A 23061-nucleotide genomic window follows, 5' to 3' on the forward strand; every position below is an offset into this window, starting at 1 on the left:
TCTGCATCGGTGTCCTCACTTGTTTGCACAAACATGGGTTGGGAATCCTGAGGAAAAGGCCTGTCAGCATTCTCCGAATAAAATGCACTGCAGGGACACCCTGTTTGGTTTCCCTTGCTCTTCAATTTGATTGTTTGCTTTCAGTGCCAGTTCAGAGAATGAATAGCCGACCTTCTATCAGGTAAACTTTTTTATTTAGAAAGAGAAACTTTCACCTTGGATTTTATTAGCACTTTTATTGTCGTGTGTGTAAATACAGTCAGTCACGCCCTGTGATTATGTAATGGGCATTATGACTTTTATTTCTGTCCACTTATTGTGTAATTTTCTTTCTGACTTGTAAAATAGAACATTTTAAGAATATTTATTTGTATACAAAGCAGCATTATTTGCAGTGCACTTTAGTAATTGCCAAATATACCTTTGAATTTTATCCAGAGAAATAAAATGTTTAATGCAGCGCTGTGGTTTAGCCATACATTTGTATGTTAAAAAATAATTGTAGTCTTGTCTAATGTGTTGTGACCATTTTGAAATTTTAAGTTATAGCCAATGCATATGTTTATGTATTGTATGTTTGCTTTGATAACTTTTTAAAATAAATTAAACATTTACATTTAAGTATAGCACTTAACTTATCTTTTATTCTATAAATACAGTACTTCTGTAGTTAAATGACTGCAAATTAATTTAAAGGCTTTCCATATGTGTTTGTATCCTTGTGGAGACGTCTTCCTATGTATGCCAACTTGACCAGCACAGTGTGGAAAGAACCCCCCCTGCGAGGTACACACAATGGGGGTGATAACCAGAAAGCTGTGGAGGAAGGTTTTAACAGTTAACCATGAACAGGGAAAGAACAAACTCAAATCTGCTGTCCTGTTTCACCTGCCTTAACAGGACACAAAGTCTGGAGTGCCGTATCCACTTTCTAACATTCGTAACACACACAAATATTTCTCGCCTCCATTCGGATCCTCTGGCTATGCTACCCTTGCTTTCAGTGAGTTTTCATTCCAGGGAACCTGCCAGGGATGAAAAATTCTGTCTTGGGGAGCCACAGCATCTGTAGTCTGTGGATTTGTTTTTTCCTTTTAGTTGGTTGCTGCTTTGGACATGTGATGAAGCCTCTTGCTTATTAATGTGTCTATCTCGACATTTCAAAAAGCACAAAATGCGTTCTCTGAATTATCGGTGCATCCTTTTGTGAATTCAGGGCAGTATTTCATTCATTTTCAGTCAGGTTGATTATTTCTTATTAAAGTTGGTTAAGCAAGTGCAAATTGTAATGTCTAATCTATTTTGTGAATATTCTGAAGTGAAAATCTTTGGGTTCTGTTGTCTACCAGAATAATGAACTGATACTTGAGAGTGACTCACATCCCACCTACCTTAGGTCATGTCAGTTGGGTTAGAGGTAGCACAGGACTCCTAAAAGAATGAAACTCTCTTAAAAGTGCTGCCAATCCACTTGTGTGTGTGTGTGTAAAATATATATATATATATATATATATATATATATATATATATATATATATATATAATATAATAATACACATGCTCTCTCGCACTCACAAACACACACAACTATTTACAAATTCACTCACACATTTGCCTTTCACTGCCTGCCCTGCTGCATTCTGTAGGGAACTGTTATTTCTGTCCATCCTTAATTCCCTTAACCTGGACACTATCTCTTCCAGTCAGAGGGTACCATCTATTATTCTGTATGTCACAGGTTCCCAAACTTATAAGCTTTAGGTAACCATTACTTGCCTTGATAGCTCAGCTACCATTTTAATTAGTTTAATCTCCTGGTGCTGGCCAATCTGTGTCTCATTAATAGATTAAAAACGTAATTCCTGAAAAGAAATATCTTGGGCACAGTCACCTATAAGAGTTTATTGAATTGTAGACCACAGGTTTGTACTTCATTGTTCCTGGTAACTCGTCACAATGCAAACCACCGGATTAGCCCACACCAAAGGTCACGTGCTCCCTTCATGATTGGAGGTCGGGTGGTGTGTCGGGCTGGCAAGATGGGTGACTTGCTTTAAAAGCTTCAACTTCAAGCAGAGTGTCATTGATCTTCTTTATTGTTGGAAACGGAGTCATGTCCACCTTGAACCTGAAACAACAAAGGTATGTTGATGAGTGCTACTTTATTTCGGTTGTGCTATATATTTAGTTGTCTGTCTTTGTTCATTCCACTGATACCTCATAATTTAATTTCTTTTTTTTTTCTGCATTGTTGTTACCACTGTCAACAATTACTAATTTTGATTTGAACAGCACTTTGTGAATTAATAAGTGCAAATAAAAGGTTAATTCACATTTTGATGGACCAAAGTGGGTAGTAGTGGTGGTAGTAGTACTGTTTAGAGTATAGTAGATTAGTTCCAGACACTGTTTCAGCATTTGACAACTTAAATCTCAGCACTTAAGTAAGAAAGTCCAATTAAGACGTTCTCCTTTTTAAAATGGTCAGGTACTACTTACCTTGCAGCATTGTAAACCTGAGGAACCAGGCATATGTCTGCCATGGATATCTGAAAAATAGATACAAAATGACAGTTTACTACATTTCTTCCTAGTCTGGTTTCTTACAAGTCAAAGGTGCTTCTCCATAAACATTCCTCAGGGAAGCCTACTATATATACTGTGTTTTCTGTTAGCTGTCTGTTTTTATTAGGTAGCCAGCACTGCAAAGTTGAAATAAATAAAAACACATTATTATTCTATTCACGTTGTCTTCTCTGTGCTCTTACACTAAAAGGAGGAAAAAAATAACACAATACACTGTTAAAAACAGCAATATGCTAAAGATGGGTTTTACGTGGGTGGCACAACTTGTTTGTTAGAAGTATAAACTCCATGTGAGGAGTATATTTAGTAGTGTTAACTCTGATATACCTTACTTGGTTACCCAATGTTTCTACATCAGGGGTCTCAAACTCCGATCCTGTAGCACTACTGTGGCTGCAGGTTTCCATTCTAACCCTTATCTTAGTGACCAGTTCTTGATGCTAATTAACTTAATTTCTCTACATTTTAATTGCCTTGTGTTTTAAGATTCAGTCCTCTGAATTGCTTAATATTTTTCTTAACCTGATACCAAATGTGAAGTGAGCCAACAGATTACCATCTAAGTCGGGGACTCGGTCTCCTACCAGTTTCACTCCAATCGGTTTTGTTAATCAGAAGCCAATTCTTGTTGCGTAATTAAACAGATTATTTAATTCCATGGCTTGTTGATGCTCTCATTCTGCCACAGCAGACAATTCCAAATCTGTTATTTTTCTTTTTTCTAAGAACACCATCAAAATGTTTTGGAGCTGAGCAGATCAAGATTACTGAGACCTTCACCTTTCTTTATTTTCAGATGCTGTATGATGAACACCGGTCCCTGATTATGTGTTTACTGAATTTGTAGCTCAGTGTTTGGCTGTTAATTAAGGAAAAAAAAGAAAAAAAGGGTCTGAGTTTTAAACAGCAAGTCAATAGAGTTAATTAGCAGCAAAAACTGGTCACTAATTAGGAAAAGGGTTAGAATGAAAACCTGCAGCTACAGTAGTACTACGGAACTGGAGCCGGAGACCCCCTGTACTACATGTACAGAATTAAAGATGCAAGACTATAAAAGATGCAGCTACAGAACAGTATATATATTTTTTTTATATTTTGACTGCAAGGTGGAGATATTACCTGACATTATTTGTCAGTTTTTTAAAAGGCGTTAACTGGTTTTATTTATTAAGATCAATTTGGTCTTCGGCTATTCTGTAGCTCTTCCTTAAGAGGTATCTCTGGTACTGTGCATTTCATTTTTTAAGCAGGAAAGCCTATTAACACTTCCTTGTCCTACACTTTTATTTTCAAGTGCTTTAATGAAAAAGTAATTTCATGATGATCACACCTATGTGCAAATAGGAACAACTGATCTGTTGGCTTCTTTGTCATTTTGCAGCAAGTTAAGCAAACCAAAAGCAACTAAAACTGTGAATGCATCAGTGTTAAGAACTGAAACAGCAATGAACATTTGTGAATCTTAATAAATTAGCTAAAATTTAGCCCAGAACAATTTTGCATTAACAGCCATATTTGTCATCGTGTCTAGAATTAAAATCTGCAGGAACTGTGGCCTTTTAGAAATAAGACTAAGGATCACTTGTATATTGACCTTCTCCAAAAATAAATCTACAATATCTGAAATGACTCACAAGGCAGAGAATTAAATAGCTTAATAAAATCCTGCAACCACTTCAGCTGTAATACCGACATTGGAGACCTCATTTTAGATTATTAATTGAGACTCTATCATACTTGGCTGATTTCAAAGTTAATGATTAGGTTAGATGAACTTTATTATGCCAGGGAGAAATTTGTTTGGAGCAGCAAAGTACAAAAAAAATAGAACACTATTACAATTTCAAGAATGTATGTCTGTCCTACTTCAAATGAGGAGAGCTCTGTACCCCAAAAGAATACTAAAGAAAGGAAAAATATATACAGTATATAAAATGTGTGCATGTGATATTAAAGAAAAATACCATAATTTCATATCATGAAAAGCAACACTGTACAAGTTTCTAAACTAAAGGATGATGCATGACTAAAGATTAAAGCAACTGTACTTAATAGTTTTGCAATCATTTCTGCTTGTCTGTAGTACTGCAATGTAAGTAAACATAGTTTACTCCTTATAGTTATCAATTTCTTGTTTTTATGACACTATACAATAATGTGGGCCAATCTTCTGATGATGATCATGCTCAAACTCCACCTCACATGATCAGGAGGGAATTTCAGTCGGCACTTGCTTCTAAATGCCTTAACACACTTGCAATTTTATTTCTGAGACTGACTGATTTTAAGGACGGCATTAACTTTTGTACATTAGTAAGACATTTTAAATATACAGGCATAAGGTATAAAAATATTAATTAAAAATATATATTAATACTAAAGACAGATGAGAAAAGGCTTACCAACCAAATCAGTATTAAGAAATATACGAGTTTAATATGATCAACAGTGAAGAGGTGGACTGCACTGTACAGAAAAAAAATCATAAAAATGTCTAAAGTGCTACAAAGGGCCTTACAATTACAGGTCAGGTAATGTACAGTATGTTACACACGCAATTTTTTTTTTTTTTTGCAGTGATTTGTGAAGGCCACTAAAACAGCTCCTTGATTTAGCAGCTACCACCATTATAGATAGTTATGCTAGATACTTTAATCCGATAAAAATGTAAGGTGTTGCACCAGATTATGCTAATTTATTCAGATGTGGTGAAAGTTTATGATAAGTATATGCATTTAAGATTGCTCTGAGGAATGGCAAAGGCTGGAAGTATGCTGCTGTATTCTAAATGTTAATCATCTATGAGGAATCCACTCCAGGGGCCTCATGTATAAACGGTGCGTACGCACAAAAATGTTGCGTACGAACATTTCCACGCTCAAATCACAATGTATAAAACCTAAACTTGGTGAAAAGCCGTGCACATTTCCACGGTAGCTCATACTCTGTCGTACGCAAGTTCTCCGCTTGGTTTTGCAAACTGGCGGCACCCAGCGTCAAAGCAGTGCTACTGTTCCTGTGTGGTTACCCTTTCTTTTTTAGATCCACATCCCTGACACGGCTTTATCATATATACACTGAAACTAACTGCATATTGTTTATTAGTTTAAGGCATCTGATTGTAATTAACCTGTAACAATACAATGGTCCACGGAATAGCCAAAGTATTCTAAATACCATAGCTGCTTTAGCGTTGTTACTCTCACTGCACCACCTTCTTCTTTCAGCTGCTCCCGTTAGGGGTTGCCACAATGGGTCATCTTTTTCTATATTACTCTCGCTGCACCACTCGGAGTACTTGTATCACTGTATCTGAGTGTGGAATCACAGATCTACAGCAGCTGATCAGAAAGAGAATTATCGGTATACAGCATCAAACACACGCTGCCTCAGCCATGCTGTCTATTGAACTGCTCTCACACAGCAAATGCTTGAAAGCCTTTCCTGTATGGACCTCGCGGTTCAGAAACCAGTTTCATCAAAAGAACTCTAAACGCACTTGGTCTCAATCAAGTGCTCCTTGTAGAACTGTTTGTACTTATAAGTACAATTACCTCACTGTAAACTTGCACTACAATTATAATATTGCACAACCTGAGCCACTTTATAAAGCGCGTATTTACATACGATGACGATATCATTTTTAAGATGAAATGCAGCAAAATATGTTTATTATATTATACAGACAAAACTTTAACTTCATTTAAATAATCTATATTGTTAATAATTAAACATGTGAGGACACGGTGCCGCAGCGTTCACGGATTGTTCCTGCCTCGAGCTGTATTCTTGCTGGTGCTGGCACAACGCTGGAAGGATAGATGGATTGAATAATTAAACATTACGAAGATATTTTGATGTTCCTTAAAAGTTTTAAAGAATCGGCGTTCTAAGCTTATAGATGGCTTAACGTCTATTACAGAGCTGATTGTGTGGCGATTGGGTATTTGGAGAAAGAAAAGTAAGGACAGGAATTGGGGGTTAGTATGTTTGAAAGAGACAGTACTGCAACAATAAAGTATTTCATCGAAGGTTGCGCAAGGCGCAGCAAGCATCTTATGTGAGACATGAACAATCACTGCGCCACCGTGTTCCCATGTTTAATAACATGCTTTAATTCCTGTCATCATGAAAATTATATCACGTATACATCTCAGTATTTTAATTATTCAGAGAGCTGTATTATTATGAAAGTAATGGATTCTGTGCCCTGTCGGAGGAAGAGACAGCCCGGAAGCACGTAGTGATTCACACACACAGAGCACATAGAAGATCAAATACAAAACAAAGCATTTAATGTGCTACTTTAGTTACGATGGGATTTGAGTAACTAGTAAATTAAATGATTTTAAGAAGAAGTTTAGGATGTTCTACTTTTAATCTCGAAATTTCCACTTTAATCACGTACTTTGTCATTAAAGTTGACATTTCATGTTTTTTTCCCCACTGTGTGCCTTTTTCTTCTCTCTGTACCCTAATAAACTTTCATATGACACTCAGACAACGACTTTGATACGTGACAACTTTTTTATTTCGGGCACTGTGCGACTTTGTGAACTTGAGCTTTTGAGTTTCTCCGACACACTATGTCACTCGATCAACTTCCTTATGTTATTTATACCACTGTTTAAACCAACAAATAGTACATTTTTCCTTTCCTCCACTTGGTATTCTCTGAAATTCTTCTATTTCCCTCGTGCTTTTGCCAGTCTTTTCACAGAAGGCTGAGCTTAAGGACTATTTATATTAATATGCATATTCAAAGAGGCATAATTCTGGGAGGAGTTGGGGTGGGACAGCAGGCGCGTGCACTTGCGTTACTTTTCACGCTGACCAGGGTTTATGGAGCGGAAGAACGTGGAAGTTGGCGTTCTCACAGATTTATGCATCTGGATTTTTTTGTGTGTACGAACATTTCCGCTTTTGTGCTTACACCATGTTATAGTGTGAGTTCTACGCACGGCGTTATACATGAGGCCCCAGGTCTGACATTCACCACCGCTATTACCATTTAAATGAACAGGAGTTTTCCTTCAAGGATCTGATTTTATTTGGTTTTAAGAATCTCAAGTTACACATTGAATAAAGCAGTCTATTTACGGGCTGTCATTTAATTCTGAATGTGCTAATGCTAATATTATTATTATTTTTTTTCACCAATTTGCAATGAAATCTTTGTAAATTAAAGCTTCTGAATTCTGACCTAAATTATTATACATGAGTGTGCTTGTGTTTTATTGCATTTTTATAAACTATAAAAAAATATTTATAATATTACCTCATCTCCTACACAGTACTGTCCAGCTGACTGTACCAGGATTTGTTCCAGAGCTGCAGATAAAGGAAGAAAGCAAGAGGACAACTGAAACTTAAGACTGATTCCAAACTTATCAAGAAGCTTGCCTAATAAAACTCTTAATGCACATATTTAATCATAAGTTCAAACAGTAAAGATGAAAACATATATAATATTACAGTTATCTTTTGACAATATTGTGGAACTGTGACTTGACTATTTTGGCTCTTTGAAGTCACTGGCTGTTTAACTATTATTTCACATTTTGAGAATATGATATTGCATAGATTAGCGAATGGTTTCAGGTCGGTTCCTGCCTTGTGCAATTTCTTTAGGGATGAGCTGTGGCTTCATGTTAACTTTAAATATGAAATAAGTGTGTTCAGACAGTGGATAAATGATTAGGTACATAAACTCACTGTTTCACTTTTTTCAATTTTGAGAGTACTCCACATAGTTGTTTTCTGTCAAACCAAAATCATTAAAAGAAATGCATGTTTAGGACAAATTCCCCAGAATAGCCTCCTATAATGTAGTACAATTTTAAAACAAGGCCAAAAACAACAATAACTTCTGGCCACTGCATTGTTGCAGAACAGTTTGTCTTCCTGCTTCTGTCCTGAAGTTCAGAGTTGTAGGACCCTGCAAAAATCTAAATGTGCAGCTTTACATTTGAGTGATTTTATCCTTTTAAATGACTACTTACACAAGAATGTGCTTATCCAAGTGGAGTAGTTATTTAACTTTATAAAAGGTCATCTATTCACAATGTGAGAATAAAAGACATTTGTGTGAAATCTAGGATAGTTACAGTTGTATAATATGACATTGTATTAGAAATGCATTGTATTAGAAATGGTGACATTACCTGCATTCAAAAAAACACATTTGTTTCTTAAGTGATACAAAGGGACAGTTAGTGAGTCCACATGTGTATGTGTGTAAATATAAAATTGTATTAAGTTTAACATTTAGGAATTTACAAGATTATGATTGTGTGAGTCTCCTCGCACACACAAATACTTTCAACAATTTCATACAATAGTGGTTTTCTATTTAACACTTCTAAGGAATGATTACAGTATTTGGTAGCACCATTAGTTTAATGAAATACCTAAGGGTAGAAAACGTATAGTGTGTTTGCCATTTTGATTCAAGTGTAATGTTGGTCCTAAGTTAAAGCCAGGTGGTAGAGAGCTGGCTGTGTGGTGTTGACTCCATTCAAAAGCACACTCCGCACTGATCCTCAGTGGTGGAAGTGAAACTGGCTGAAATACGCTTGGCTTGTTGATTTAAGCAAGACTTGCTTGCTAGGTGTGTCTTGTGAAACACCTCTAGGGAAGAATTAGTACATGAGTTACTACCTAACCTTTATATGGACAGTGGAAGAAGGAATACAAAAAAAACCAAACACAGAAAACCTGAAAACACACACTGCAAACAAAACCACTACCCCAGCCTGGTACAAGCAAAATGAAAATGGCAGAATTTCACTACTATTCCATGACAGTTTCAATACTGGGGTAAACATTGAAAGACGTTCCTGTAAAAGACATTTACTTAAATCAAATGAAACTTTAATATGTCACATACATATTATACATACAATACAATAAGTTGTGAAATGCTTAGTGTTCAAATCCAGTGACTGTGCCTTTGAGAAAAATATAAAGGATAATAATAATAATACCTGATTTTATAAGAAAATCATTAACAGAATTATAAATATGTGATAAATAATAAATAATAACTCAAGTAACCTGATGTAGGAGAGTTAACAATAGGACATCATGTAATGCTGGACACTTTCCTTATTCAAGACACAAATGAACTATGGGAGCTCCTTCTTAGTCTCTCTATAAGAATATGGGCATGTAAACCTGCATCATCATGTTTAGAATTTTTAGACTTCCATAGATGAATAACATTACACTGTGACACACTCTCCATTAAGCAGGAAAGAATAAAAATAATCAAACAGGTGGTTAGAAATATAATGCTTTAGATGCTGAAACTTTCCTTTACGTGTACATAGACTTTTTGGATTATTTGTGTTATGATGAACATATGAATATTGAGTATTCATGCTGCACTATTGATAGCTTTTTATTGTGTTTAGAGCAGGCATGTCAAACACCCGCAACAGAAATCTGTGCGGCCCGCATGACCAATCCTAGTTAGCACTAAACTTGTACAAAATGATTACTATCATTTGTGATTGAATCATTCTGCATCTTCGGCGTTACTTATTGACTTTTCTTACTTCTGCCTTCTGACAAAAGCGCGTTTTCCCATGGCATTACAGTACCAGAAACGTCATCTGCTAGTATAGCCACGAGCCTTGTACAAAGTTAATGAGCCGCGACGTCGCAATTGAAATGCTAGGCTGCAGCAGGGGCAGCCTTAGGCATGTGCAAACTGCACCTGTACAGGGCAGCCACGCCAATATATATTGAATATAAAACAGAAAGAGAAAATAACGAGAACAGCTGACGGCAATGTGGCCGAAAAACATTGTGTTTCTTGTTAATTAGTATACTGTATTTACTAATGTCGCTCGAGTCGGAGCAGTAAGCTATATGTAGTATTATAACGTTCTGCCGTAATGAGAATATCATGGACCGCCACTTGGTTTTCAAGTTTCGGACACGCGCATATAGAAGCGTGTCATGAGCACGAGGCGGCAATGCAGTGTCCGCAACGGACGTGGCCATCCGCCGTGCATAAGATACCATATTGACATTGGCGGGCGAAGGGGCCACCGATTCTTTCTCTGCCCAGGGCCGCCACGAGCCTAGAGCCGCCCCTGGCAGGCTACACTACTGGCTGGGCTGCTGAGACTGGCCACTGGGCAGAACTGACCATCACGAGTAGTAATAGCTTGCATATTTTCACGTTTTTTTGCTCTGCTTTTATGTAATTTTGTGCTAGTATTGTAACGAACAGTTAGTGCAGACTACAGCTGAAGATCTGAAGTGGACGTGAGAAGTTGGCAAGTTGTTTATTAATACACTTTTGTGATTTTGAGTTTGTAAACTTAGTGTAGGTCAGGGGGCTTTTTGCATATCGGCTTATTTTACAATATAAACTTTGAAGTAAACTTAGTAAAGTAAAATTTGATTTTTGGAGGATTTGTTTTCCAACTTGAATTACTGGGCAATGAATTCAGTGAGTGTTTTCGTAATTTCAGTTCACACGAACAGGACTTTGCGCTGTTTACATCACCATACTCTTACAACATTGAGAATGCGCCTGAGAATATCCAAATGGAATTGATTGAACTGCAGTCAGATTCTATTCTGAAGGCAAAATACAACGAAGTTGGTGTGCCAGGCTTGTATGCTTACCTGCCACCCTCGTATGTGCAGATCCGTAAGTTGGCATCGAGAGTACTATGTTCGGAAGCATTTACCTTTATGAGCAATTGTTTTCGTTAATGAAAGCTACCAAAACCCTCATCGCTCAAGATTTAACGTCGAGCACCTTTCATCCCTCATAAAAGTTGAGCCTGATATTGACGAGCTGGTTACTAACAAGAGATGCCAAGTGTCGGGACAAAAGAAATAGATCTCACACTGTAAGACTCCTATATAAGCAATGAATACAATGTAATGAATATAATATAATAATATAAGGACCTAGCTAAGAGACTAAGACTCTAATTGTACGCTGTTGTATGGAGATTGTATGGAAATAAATTGCTTTTCTTTAAACTTTAAAGTTTAAGTGTTACATTTTTTAAAGTTTTCAGTATGTTACAGTGCGGCCCGCTGACGCACATATGGCAGTCGAAGCGGCCCACCAATGGTAGTGAGTTTGACATGCCTGGTTTAGAGGAGAGCAAGGTGGCACAATAAATCTTATGGACTCAGTCTTATACTGTATGCATAAGACTTGGACATTAGGATAACTGTATGGGACTCAGCTAGCATCCTTTCTTTCTTTCTTCCTGCCATGGCAATGGAAAATGGATGGCTGTTTTACTAAAACAGGATTTCTTGAGCCATAGTGTTTAAGTGCTGACACGGTGAAGCTGTAGGGTAGAAAAAGTCTCAATAATGCTAACTGTATCACAGCCATTGTAATTAAATAAAGGATGTTATGTTTCACATGTTATATATTAATACAGACAACATTAATAAATATATAATGCTGATTATGATTTGATGGGAAAGTAGTGAAATTTATAGTTTAAACGGTTTTCCATTTTTAACCTACAACCCATGTGAAAAGTAGTGAATCTTTTTGTTAATACCTACTACTGTAAATGACTGTCATTGAGGTTTGATTGATTGATGAATTGATTGGTTGATTGATTTTTGGGTAACATTCTTAAATCTAGAAAAACTCCATCTTTATCTTATTTTTTGTAAAGATAGTAAAAAAAAAACATTATTTTATACTGTATCATGTATTCATGTCATTTTGAGAAAAGAAAATGTATAGGCAACTCACTAGCCACTTGCTACTTTGCAGGAATAACTGATTTTTTAATGCTTACTTTTGTTAAATGAACTTGAAAACTTTAACTGAAAATGCAATCAAATCAATTTAGGGTTTCTAGTTCAGAGAAGATTATGTATCCAGAATGTCAAGTTTTGTTAATGTTGCTTTAAAGATATTCAAGTATAATAAAACTAAGTTTTAAAATATATAGTAGGCTACTTATAATGCGTATATCATAAAATGTATTAATTAGAATTATCTTGGGTGCAGTGCTAAACTTTAGCAGGAAACCAACTATACTGAACACTGTATTTTCAAAATACTTACGAGACTTTGCTTGGATAACAAATGTTGGTATAAACTTTTAGGTAACAAGTTCTGAAATATTCTGAAATTCTGGAATATATTCATATATCACAGATGGCGTGAATGTAATTTTACCAAAAGTTACTGTTTCAAAAGGAAAAGTGCAACTGTTTAGAAGAAAATTACATACAACTGTATATGGAATAAAATTAATAAATTGATTCCACTCACCTTGAAAGCCTCGTTCAATGAAATACTTGGCCCATTCTGCTTTTCCTTCACCAACCTTTTGCAGCACATGAAGATTCTGGAAGAAACCAAACCAACATCATATGCCTTACAGAATTGTACTGAACAGATTGAAAAGATGTTTAAACATCAATTGTGGACTTCCTAACAATTGTAGAAAAATGTTTTGTCAGGTATTGTCCTAAAATCAGCATCTATAGATGTGATCAGTTTCATAGTATGCCGCCTTCTCTGCTGACTACTGTCGAATTTTATATTAAATATATAATACATAATAGCTGCTTAGTTCTTCTTCTTTCGGCTGCTCCCATTAGGGGTTGCCACAGCAGATCATCTTTTTCCATATCTTCCATAATAGCTGCTTAGTTCAAATCTAGGAAATAGATTGCATGCTTTTCACTGTAAAATTACTACAAGTGAGAAATACTGTCAGAAATGGAGTGCCAGTATACTTTACTTGGACCTTAGTCGTATATCAGTTACAATGGACAGGTCAGGTCAAGTTAAGGAGCATGCGCTGGTACAGCGTGTTGCCCCAACAACCACATGACGAAACATCTCAGGCTCCCAGATGGCAAACCTCCAGGCAGACATGTGGTCCCACCCCCTGGAAATGACAAACTATCTGCCACAGCCAGGTGTTATGTGGGTGTCCACTTGGCCTGGTCTGGCTGCTCGGGTCCTCAACAATGGGAATCCATTAAATACCTTAATCTTGGTTTTTACCTAGGATACGCGCAAGCTCAGTCACTCAGACTCCTTGCTCAGTCTCTTGAGAGCTGTGAACAGAGTCTCTGTGAAGATCACAGCATTGTTGGCAAAGTCAAGATTTGCATATCTTTCTTTACCAACAGAGGCCCCACAGTCACTGAACTCCACGACCCTGGCAAAACACTAGGTCCATACAAGCACTGAACAGAGTAGGAGCAAGAACACCCCTGACAAAGCCCAGAATCAACTGGGAAAAACACAAAGGTATTGCCTCCACTCTGCACAGAACTCACGGTACCAGTGTACAGACCAGCCATGAAATCCAACAACTTTGGGGGTGATCGCGCAAAGTCTCAGGATGTCACACAGGGTACCTCGATCAACTGAGCTGAATACTTTATGAAAAACGACAAAGACTACAAAGAAACTCTGCTGATATTCGTGCTAGTGCTTAATGAGAACCCTTACTTATCAAAATATAAATCACTTGCTTCAGCAGAGGCAGGTAATTACTGTATTTCTGACCAAAATAAATGGATTAATCACAAGCTAACCCCCCATAGTACAGGACTGTTAATTTTTTTACAAATACGATGACAATAATAACACACACCTGAAGTGGCTGAATGCCTGAGGTGATAAGATCACAGATCACTCGTACTTGTGCTCTCTTTTTGGGGTCCTGAGGAAGAAGATGTGGACCAGGTCTTGTCTCTTCAATATACTGAATAATTGCAAGCTGTTTGGAAAAATAAAAAGACAATTGGTCTTAATAGATAAGGGCTTCATTTGTGCAAGGAGGGGAAAAAAAAGAAAAAAAACGTTTAAAACTCGGGACTATTTTCTCTTATTTACAGTATACTACAAAGGCTACACTGCCTATTTTTGTCTGGTCATTATTTCTGTCAGATTATATAGCCCAATAAAATATATTAAAAGACTGATATACATTGTAGGTGGTATGGTATTGTTGCATTTCAATATCTGAATTAAACACAATTTGACTACAATGTTTATGTAGAGTTACGGGCAGGAAATCCTACACTTTTTTTATACTTTCTTCAAAAACTACATTTAACACACTATTAATGTCACTTGTGAATTAATAGTAATTGTTTATCAGGCTCAATACAGTTATTTTTTTCCTAAAAATAGGATTTGTTCATAATTGTCACAATAAAAGTAGCAATATATCGTACCATACTCCTAAGGATTCAGCTTTAGTTTTTCCTTTTATTTGTTAATGCTTTCCCAGCATTATACACTAACTCTCTCTTTACATCTAATTAGTAGACTTTATCCAGAAGGACATGGCAACAACATACATAAAAACCAGAAACGTAATCCGTCTTATCACTTAAGCCCATTCCTGCAGATGCGTTCATACTCACCGACTGGGAGATGGTGATTCCATCAATGCAGACAGCAGGCACTTGCTGCATGGGGTTTATTTTTCTATATTGATCAGTCAGCTGTAGAGACAGATAATTTGTCTGCAGGTTTGGTTTCCGTAACTGTACTATAATGCTGTTTCAGCAAAGTACTATACAGTGGTGCTTACAATGAAAAGCACTATATGAAACATTTTAAATTTACATAGATTATTAATTCACAAGGAAAAAATTAGGTTCACATTACTTAATTTTGTCATTATTTTAAAGGGAATGTCTTATTCTGTATACACACTGGTGATGCATTTGTTTCACTAGCAACACGGAAACTATAGTCAGATGAAAATATCAAAATGCTGGACACAATGTATACGTATCAGATTTAAAAAAACAGTTAAAACTCCCACTAGTGCCTCTGGCCTTATACATTCAGAAGACATTTTTAAAGTAACACTGCATCTTATGAAAATTGTATTTTACATTGACCAGTTCCATTTAGCTCCTATCAAGTGTAAATGTGCAGATTACATTTTATCTCAGTCATTTATGAATGACGTCATGTGTGTTAAGATTTAAGTTGAATAATGTTTATGCTAAGCCACAGCTCTGTTATGGCATGGTTCACACATGCCGTTACTGACTCCACTCTATAACAGCCTGCTGGCATATGAATCAGAAAATGCTTCTGAGCAGGTTTCAGTTCCTATGACTTTTACACTTACCACTTCTGATAGCTATTTCTTTACACTTAAATTAATTTGACTACACAATTGCAATATCATTTGAACTGCATCATTCTTGCAAGATATTCCATATGCCATTTTTAGTGGAAAATGAAAAATTCAAGATTACATTGACCAGTACCATCTACTGCCTGACAAATATAATAATAATAATTCATTACATTTATATAGCGCTTTTCTCAGTGCTCAAAGCGCAAATATGCTACATGTGACAAGAAAAGGCCGGGTAAAAACAGCATTGTATCTTCTAAATATGTACATACAAGAAATAAACTTGCACTTTTCAAAGTAAATATCATTCTAAACATTACAAGAGTTTCTACATTTCTACAACTGGAGTCCTGGCAGATTATCTGTCATACTCCATGTCTCACAGTGACTCAACTGACTATTGGTGTACATATGTGTACGTGAAAGTGTTTTTTGATTAAAAAAAAAGAAAAAAAAAAACTTCTATACTAATTTGTGTTGTGGTGATACTGACTAGATAACACAGAGTTTATCAATTTGTAATTGGGTCTCACACTGGTAAAGATTTGAAAATTACTGTGGTTTATTTTTTTAAGCACTAATGCTTTTTTTAAAATCGATATTTATTACATATGGCTTCATATTTTAGATTTTCAAATATTACATTTATTTTGTTTCAAATAATTTATTTTGTTGTTTTTTTCAGGTGTTTTTCAGGTGACAATTTACATTACCAGGTCTTGATCTTCCAAACTGTCCTAAATTTGCATATGCTTTAATTTCACCATAAAACTAGTTCTGTAATAGGAAATATTCCCATACTTTGTATTTGACACATGCAACCTTTTCACGTCCAATATATAATGGGACAGAACATCAAAGGTAATCTTAACAACTGGTCCTTCTGCTGCAATCCCTAGACATTTTGTGTGAAACACATTACATTACAATTTTGTAGCTAAGTTTACCATATGCATAGTATTGTAATGAAATTCTTACTTGTGTGCTAATAAGTTGAAAATTATAAAAAGTTATACCTGCCACAAACCTATAATACTAACAGTCTAAAACTAAAAAACTGCCGTTAACCATTATGCATATCAAGCATATTCACTCATAGGTAGAGACTGTGCCATAGAGATCAATGCACTGACCCTTAAGCCACAAGACTACAGCTTCTATCCAGACCTCCAAACCCCAGGACCAACAGGGTTGATGGGAGTGAACCTCTCACCAGAATGCAAGAAAGAAACTAAAGAAAGGGTAAGAGTAGGAACATACTATGCCTTCTTTGTTACATGACTTCCTACAGTTATTGTACCAGACAGCATTTGAGAAGGCACAATCAATAAATATTCTTAGACGCTTAGGATGCTGGTGTACGTTTTAAATTATATTAGCCAGATAGTCTGCTGATGGTGAGAGTGCCCAGAAATCTGAAGCTGATGACCCTCTCTGGACTACGTTGCCCTGTCTTTCAAGGCTTCCTAAAATCAGTAACATGTTCTTTACTTTAGTTGATGTTAAGGGAGAGTTTGTTGTTGTGGTACTACACTGACAAGTCTTTAACCTGCTCCCTGTGGGCTGTTGTGCTTTGTCATTTTTGTTGGTGATATACAGTGCAATAGAAGTGTTACAGGTATACCTGAAAATGAAATTAAAGCTTTGTCAAGATATCTAGTAATGGGTAAACTGGGACCAAAGAAATGCAAGGACAGCCACCTTTGGGTACTCCTGTGCTCTGTGTAATTGTGAAAAAGATTCTGTAGTTATCTGCAAAGCGTTTGGACTGCCAGTCAGAAAATCTAACAGAGGTGATAGGATCCAAGTCCTTGATTGTAATCAGTTTGAATGAGATTATTGTATTAAATCTTGCTATTATTCTTAAAGAGATATTTTCCTATTTTCTAGGTGAGTCAAAATGATATGAGAAGTGAGGGAATTGGAATCCACTGGGGATACATTTTGGCAGTATTGGGGATACTAATTTTAAAAAAAGTAATTTCAAAAACAAAGGTGTATAGTGCTTTTTGCATATTATTGCCAAGGGCATTTTAATATTAAGTGATTTGCTTGGGTGACAAACTGAGTCAGTACATATTAAACCAGAATACTGTATCTACTGTTCAGAACTCCATGCCACTGTTGGCCTAACACAGAGACCCTTTGCAATTCCTTGCATTACAAGTTTAATTAATTACATACCTTTCACCAATGCATCTTAAAATTCAGAAATCCACTACATGGGAACACAGTAAGTTAACAGACTTGCTCAGGGTACTCAGTGCTGAAAAACGTACATTCAAGACTGGCCCATGCCAACATCACATTGCCTAATAGGTAAACTGAAGGTTCCTTTAATTCCTAAAAAGATTCCAGTGACCATTTTCCTTGGATGATGTGCACGTTGACATTGTCGATACAAAGTAATTAAAATTACAGAAGCATTACTCCAGTTCTTTCTCAAGCTATAATGTCGGGACTGTTTAGGAAGGAGTTCCAATACCTGCTGTCCACCATCTTTGATCAGATTCACTGGGAACTGGTCATATTCAATACCTTTCAGGGCAAAAGCTAGAAAGAAAAATGAAAGATATTGATATTATTCGTTGCTGTCACTAAAATTGAGAAGCTCGATGAGGTCCAGTATAATAACTGGAAATGAAAATGCCCTGTACACAAAGTATTGGTTACTGATAAGCCACTCGCCTTTTGTCCAGGACGGGCGGGGCCGGCTTCTACTCACCGATCCGCACTCGCCAAGAGCAGGAACTCCTGAAGTAGCCATAGAGCACGGGCTGCAAAAGCACAAAGTAAGGGAGACGACCGTTAGATCGCCATACTTTTACGCTCAGTGACACCCCAAACCCCCCAACCCGGCACCGAACCCGCTTTTTCTATTTTAGAGCGCGCACCTTGTAATACACACCTTGTCTTTTGCACTCATCGTCCCAGCACTGAAGTTTTGCAACGTTTGCCTGGACTCTTAGCCCGCCACGCTCGCTGCAGCAATAGCCAATCGCACGCACGCACTCAAATCCTCCTCCTCTTGCGCCCCTCTACATTCAGTGACTATGCACTTTTCTATGATTTGAGGACAATGCAAAGCAAGCGGATCTGTTTTATATTATTTACACAGCAAGCGAAGCCCTGAGATGACCTGTCGACGCAAAACCAGGTTGTTCAAAATTTGCGCTCGATTTGATAGCTGATGACTTTCGACGAGAGCAGGCAATTCGTGTGGTGGTGTGGAGAACATGCAAACTCCACACTGAGGACTTTCAAGCCACAGCCGAACGGGCATCTTTGGGGCTTGGTGGAGTTTGATGCTATGTGCGGCAAATCGCGGAGCAACGGCGTGGGTTTCTGGCCCAACACAAGTTTTGGTATTTCATTCATAAAGTTTAACATTACGTAAACACCAATTGTAAAAAAAAAAAACATGAATGAAAACGAGCTTTGCCGGATTCTCTTAAATTCCTGCATAAGAAGGACCTTTAAATATATCAAATACGTGATCTCGCAAACGTATTGCGACCTTGTCGGAATGAAATTTTCTTATCTGACGGTACGTCTTACTGGAAAGCCTCTTTGTCTTAGATTATGTCAATAATGGAAAGACAGAGTGCACGCAACCTTAGACATGAAATTACTCATCTTAGTCACGTTTTGGCATTAAAGTTTTGGTGGGGTCATACCAGAATTTGTATTTATGTGTGCAGACATAACGCTAACATTAACTAATAATATGTCTCTCTTTTGCTAATGACAAGCAAGACCTGCAAGTTCGAGTACCCTTTGTACTATATACATATTTTAAAAAAATCAAACAATGGGGTATTGATTCCTGGTTTGTCACAATTGGCATTAGATCACCCGTTTGACACCATCTTCTTACAAAATACAGTAATACAGATTTTGAATGTTAGGCACACAGAGAGACAGACAACCTCCCACTGTCCACGAAAAAAGTGTTGGCTAAGAGCTGCCTAAAACAGAATCAGCAATATCTCACTAAAACAGGGGCATCACACCGCTGGCTTCTTTTCCACAAAGTGTGAGGCTTCCTTGGTGGGTTTCTCGGGATTTAGTGCTGTCGGATGGCCCTCCTCAGCAGTGGGTGAAGATCAAGATACTCTTCAGTGCCTTTCCAATCTGTGAATGTCTTTTGCTTGATGCATTTCTTATACTGATCTTTATTTATTTATTTTTTACATTATTCTGGCTACCATTAAGGGAGCAGATTGTACTGGCCTTTTCACACTTCTTTACTGGCTTATGCTGCAAAGCTTTGACTGAGAAGAAGCTCCAAGCCCCAAGTGCAAAGACATGATTTAGAAAATAAAAAAACAACAGCCCTCATTTAACACCAAGAATAAGGGGCTCTAGCCTTCAAGCTACATCAATAAATTGGAATATTGTGGTTGCACACGCACACACTCAAGGGTAAATCTATGGCACCACATGGCCATTACAACTAACACCCTGAGCCGGAGCCAGGCTTGCAGCATCCTGCACAAAGACAATTTCATATACTGTACTACAAAACACTATTTTTCTAGATGAGAAATTATTTTGAGCATATGATGAACAATTGGAATAATACTTAACAAGACAAAAAGTTATCTATAGCATCAGCTGACCTTGAGACACTACACGCTCTTTTAAATGTTTGCATCACCATGTCATTGAGTAATATTACCTCAAGCTAAACAAGGAAAAAATGCTGTTTTTCAGAAAAATGAAATATGTGAGGCCTTTACAAATAAGCTTGAAAAACAGGTCTTAAAAATTAAGCAAGAAGTAAAGAATTTAGGCATTATTACAGACTTCAATCTGAACTTCAAAGCATGTATTAACCATATTACTATGGCTGTTTTTTATATATCACAAACATATCATGAGTCAGACCTGTTATCATAACTCAAGATGATGGAAAAATTAACAGTTTTAACTGACTAGATAACTATAATGCACTCCTAACAGGGCTACCTGTGAAAGACACAAATTGTCTGCAGTGAGTTCATAATGCAGCAGTAAGAATCTTAACTACTTAAAGAGAATTTCTATCCAGTCCTACTCATTGTTATATTGGTTACTTTTGCCCTTTAGAACTAGAAAATATTCTTAATCAAATATAAATCTTTGAACACTCTGGCCTTTTTATGTTTTGGAGTGCCTGTCCTCTTATATTCCAGGTTGAAATCTCAGATGCTCAAGCACTGGTTTGCTTATTCTTCTAACAGACAAGCACAAAAGAAGTGGTGGGGCAGCCTTTTGCTGTGCATCTAAAATCTGTAATTTATGCCTAATTCAGTAGAAGCTTCTTAAAAGTTATTTTTTTCAGTTTGTTTTTTTCAGAATTCTCTTCTTCCTCTGGTTTTAATAGATTATAATATGTATTGTAATGTCATATACTTTAAAGATTTGCAATCGTTACTAATTTCTGCTATCCTCTGTCTTCTTTTCCAGTATTCCTGATGGCATCTTGTGTCACTGCCACCTGATCAAAGTACTGTTACTCACCTGTGACGTCAGAAGAAATGTGCATGCTCCAACTTTTGGTGAAACCCACTGCATCTAATCGTACAGGATGGAGCATCACAACAATAATAAACTACTTTAGCATATTTATGTTTAGCAGAATCAACAGAGGGGGCCAAGTGGTCTTTTGCCCTTAGAATCTTTGCAGGTTTTTTTTATCCAGCATCTTGCCACCTGGAGATCTCCTCTTCTCCCTTAACATCCAACCATTATAACCGTCAGAGACTTCAAAAATGAGTTTAGTTAATAGTAATGTAAGACATGTTTAAGGACTCTTACATTAAAATTGTATTATTCATTTATCTGCATGGTGCAATTCTTATTTATTTGTATTTTTATGTATTTATTTGTATTTTGTTCTTCAACTTCTTGTAAGCCACTAAGATTGATGTTGTTTTACACTAATTTTCCCAACAAAGACAATATCACATACCCTTCCATACTCACCGCTTCCCTGTTAAAGATTCCTACAGAGACACCTTCAGACACAGACTGTAATGGACTCACTTTTTTATTGGACTAACTGCACGTTTCTACACTCGGGCTCAGACCGAGTTCTTCTTTCAACTATGCAGTGGTCTGATTCTCTAAAACATTAAAATAACCCAAAAATGTAGTCAAGACTTATAGTTCCCAGAACTTTTATTACTTCATAAAAACATGTTTGTTAAATGCGCAGTTTAAACTAACCAGGGTAAAGACGTGTGTAGTTGTTCATTCATTGTCTTGAAAATGCACATTTTATTGTGTTAATATAAATATTTACTAAGCTAACACAACAGGATATTAAAGTAAAACAAATTAATTTTGCAAGTATTAAAATAACTACTACTGTACTAGCAAGAATTTATCTTTTCAAAAATTCCAAGTGTTGCTTCGCCTTATATATAACAAATTAATTACACTGTAGAACTATTATGACTGCTAGATTTTCTCCTGTTTAGTAAGCCGTTTCACCAGTTCCTAGCATTACCTTTAGCACTTCCAGTTAAGCTGACACGTATATATATATCTGCATGAAGTTAAAGTCTGTATGCTGTATGAAATTGCTTTGTACAGTTTATTGAAAAATGCCGTCTAGTCGCTTTATGAACGCAACAGAAATGAAACGTAAGGTCAGCAAGGTGGAGCAACTGACATCACAGCCTTTGGACGCCAGACCAAAGGTTCGCTCTGACTCAAGCTTGCACTTTACCTTGTCTCCTTCAGATCTCTATGGTTTTATTACTGCTATTCCAGTATCACGCAATATACTTAAAATGTAGTCAATATGACTTATTAAAGTGTTGAAAAACATTTTGTAAATGATAAAGGAAGGACAAAAAGAGCTACATTAGTAAGGCAAGCGCGGTCAGTAATACGAAATTTCTACATAACAAACGCCTCCCTAAAATAACAATAAATCATGTCAGCAGATCTATGTTTTGTACGTTTGTTTAACAATTGTCCGTTTTTAGAAAATAATTTCTGTAAATTTTTTTATAGGTGGCCCGTGCACTTATTTAAAAAGTATAACACTGGCAATGCCCTGCACATGTCGTGCAAAAAAAAGCATGCGTTACTTTCCACAATACACCACAGCACAGTAGTGTCTTCTATATAGTCTCAACTTTATAAAAAAAATCTTTTTATTATAAAAACAGTACTTTTAATAATATTCAATGCTATTTAAAAATGGTCAGTCAATGGACTGAATTACTCCAACAGTACCTTTAAAGCTGCACACATCTTCGGTCAGCTTAAGTTGCCTATTAAAGAACGCAGGTACGCCTTTTAATTTTTAAAAGCCCGCCTCCTAAACAGAATAACGCATTTTAAT

At 36.5% G+C, this 23061-nt stretch overlaps 1 protein-coding gene across 6 annotated transcripts; it reads right to left on the reverse strand.

The window, feature by feature from the left end:
- Positions 1 to 1882: 1882 nt before the first annotated feature.
- gstz1 (glutathione S-transferase zeta 1) lies at positions 1883 to 23018 on the reverse strand. 6 transcript variants are annotated; one of them, XM_028821373.2, is made up of 9 exons: positions 22953 to 23018; positions 18445 to 18496; positions 18205 to 18272; positions 14986 to 15066; positions 14208 to 14333; positions 12866 to 12941; positions 7865 to 7917; positions 2500 to 2549; positions 1883 to 2128 (listed from the first exon to the last, which is right to left on the reverse strand). In XM_028821373.2, exons 1-9 carry the CDS (start codon positions 22968 to 22970, stop codon positions 2002 to 2004), a joined length of 651 nt encoding a protein of 216 aa, XP_028677206.2. In that variant the 5' UTR covers positions 22971 to 23018; the 3' UTR covers positions 1883 to 2001. The 6 variants fall into 6 exon arrangements, with proteins under 6 accessions (XP_028677206.2, XP_051775834.1, XP_028677205.2 ...); XM_051919874.1 differs by having other exon boundaries at positions 18408 to 18496; positions 22953 to 22970; XM_028821372.2 differs by lacking the exon at positions 22953 to 23018 and adding an exon at positions 18628 to 18774.
- Between the last annotated feature and the right edge of the window lie 43 nt (positions 23019 to 23061).

The sequence above is a fragment of the Erpetoichthys calabaricus genome, chromosome 16 (assembly GCF_900747795.2).
Source record: "Erpetoichthys calabaricus chromosome 16, fErpCal1.3, whole genome shotgun sequence".
In the NCBI taxonomy this organism is placed as follows: Eukaryota; Metazoa; Chordata; class Cladistia; order Polypteriformes; family Polypteridae; genus Erpetoichthys; species Erpetoichthys calabaricus.

Bases quoted from the DNA above. Each gene is read 5' to 3' on its own strand.
- gstz1 (XM_051919872.1), bottom strand. From the start codon at position 18,645: ATGAGTGCAAAAGACAAGGTGTGTATTACAAG. The intron at 18,273-18,407 runs GCGAGTGGCTTA...TTTTCTTTCTAG, and splicing joins CCGCCCGTCCTGGACAAAAG to CTTTTGCCCTGAAAGGTATT. The intron at 2,129-2,499 runs GTAAGTAGTACC...TTGTTGTTTCAG, and splicing joins CAGGTTTACAATGCTGCAAG to GTTCAAGGTGGACATGACTC.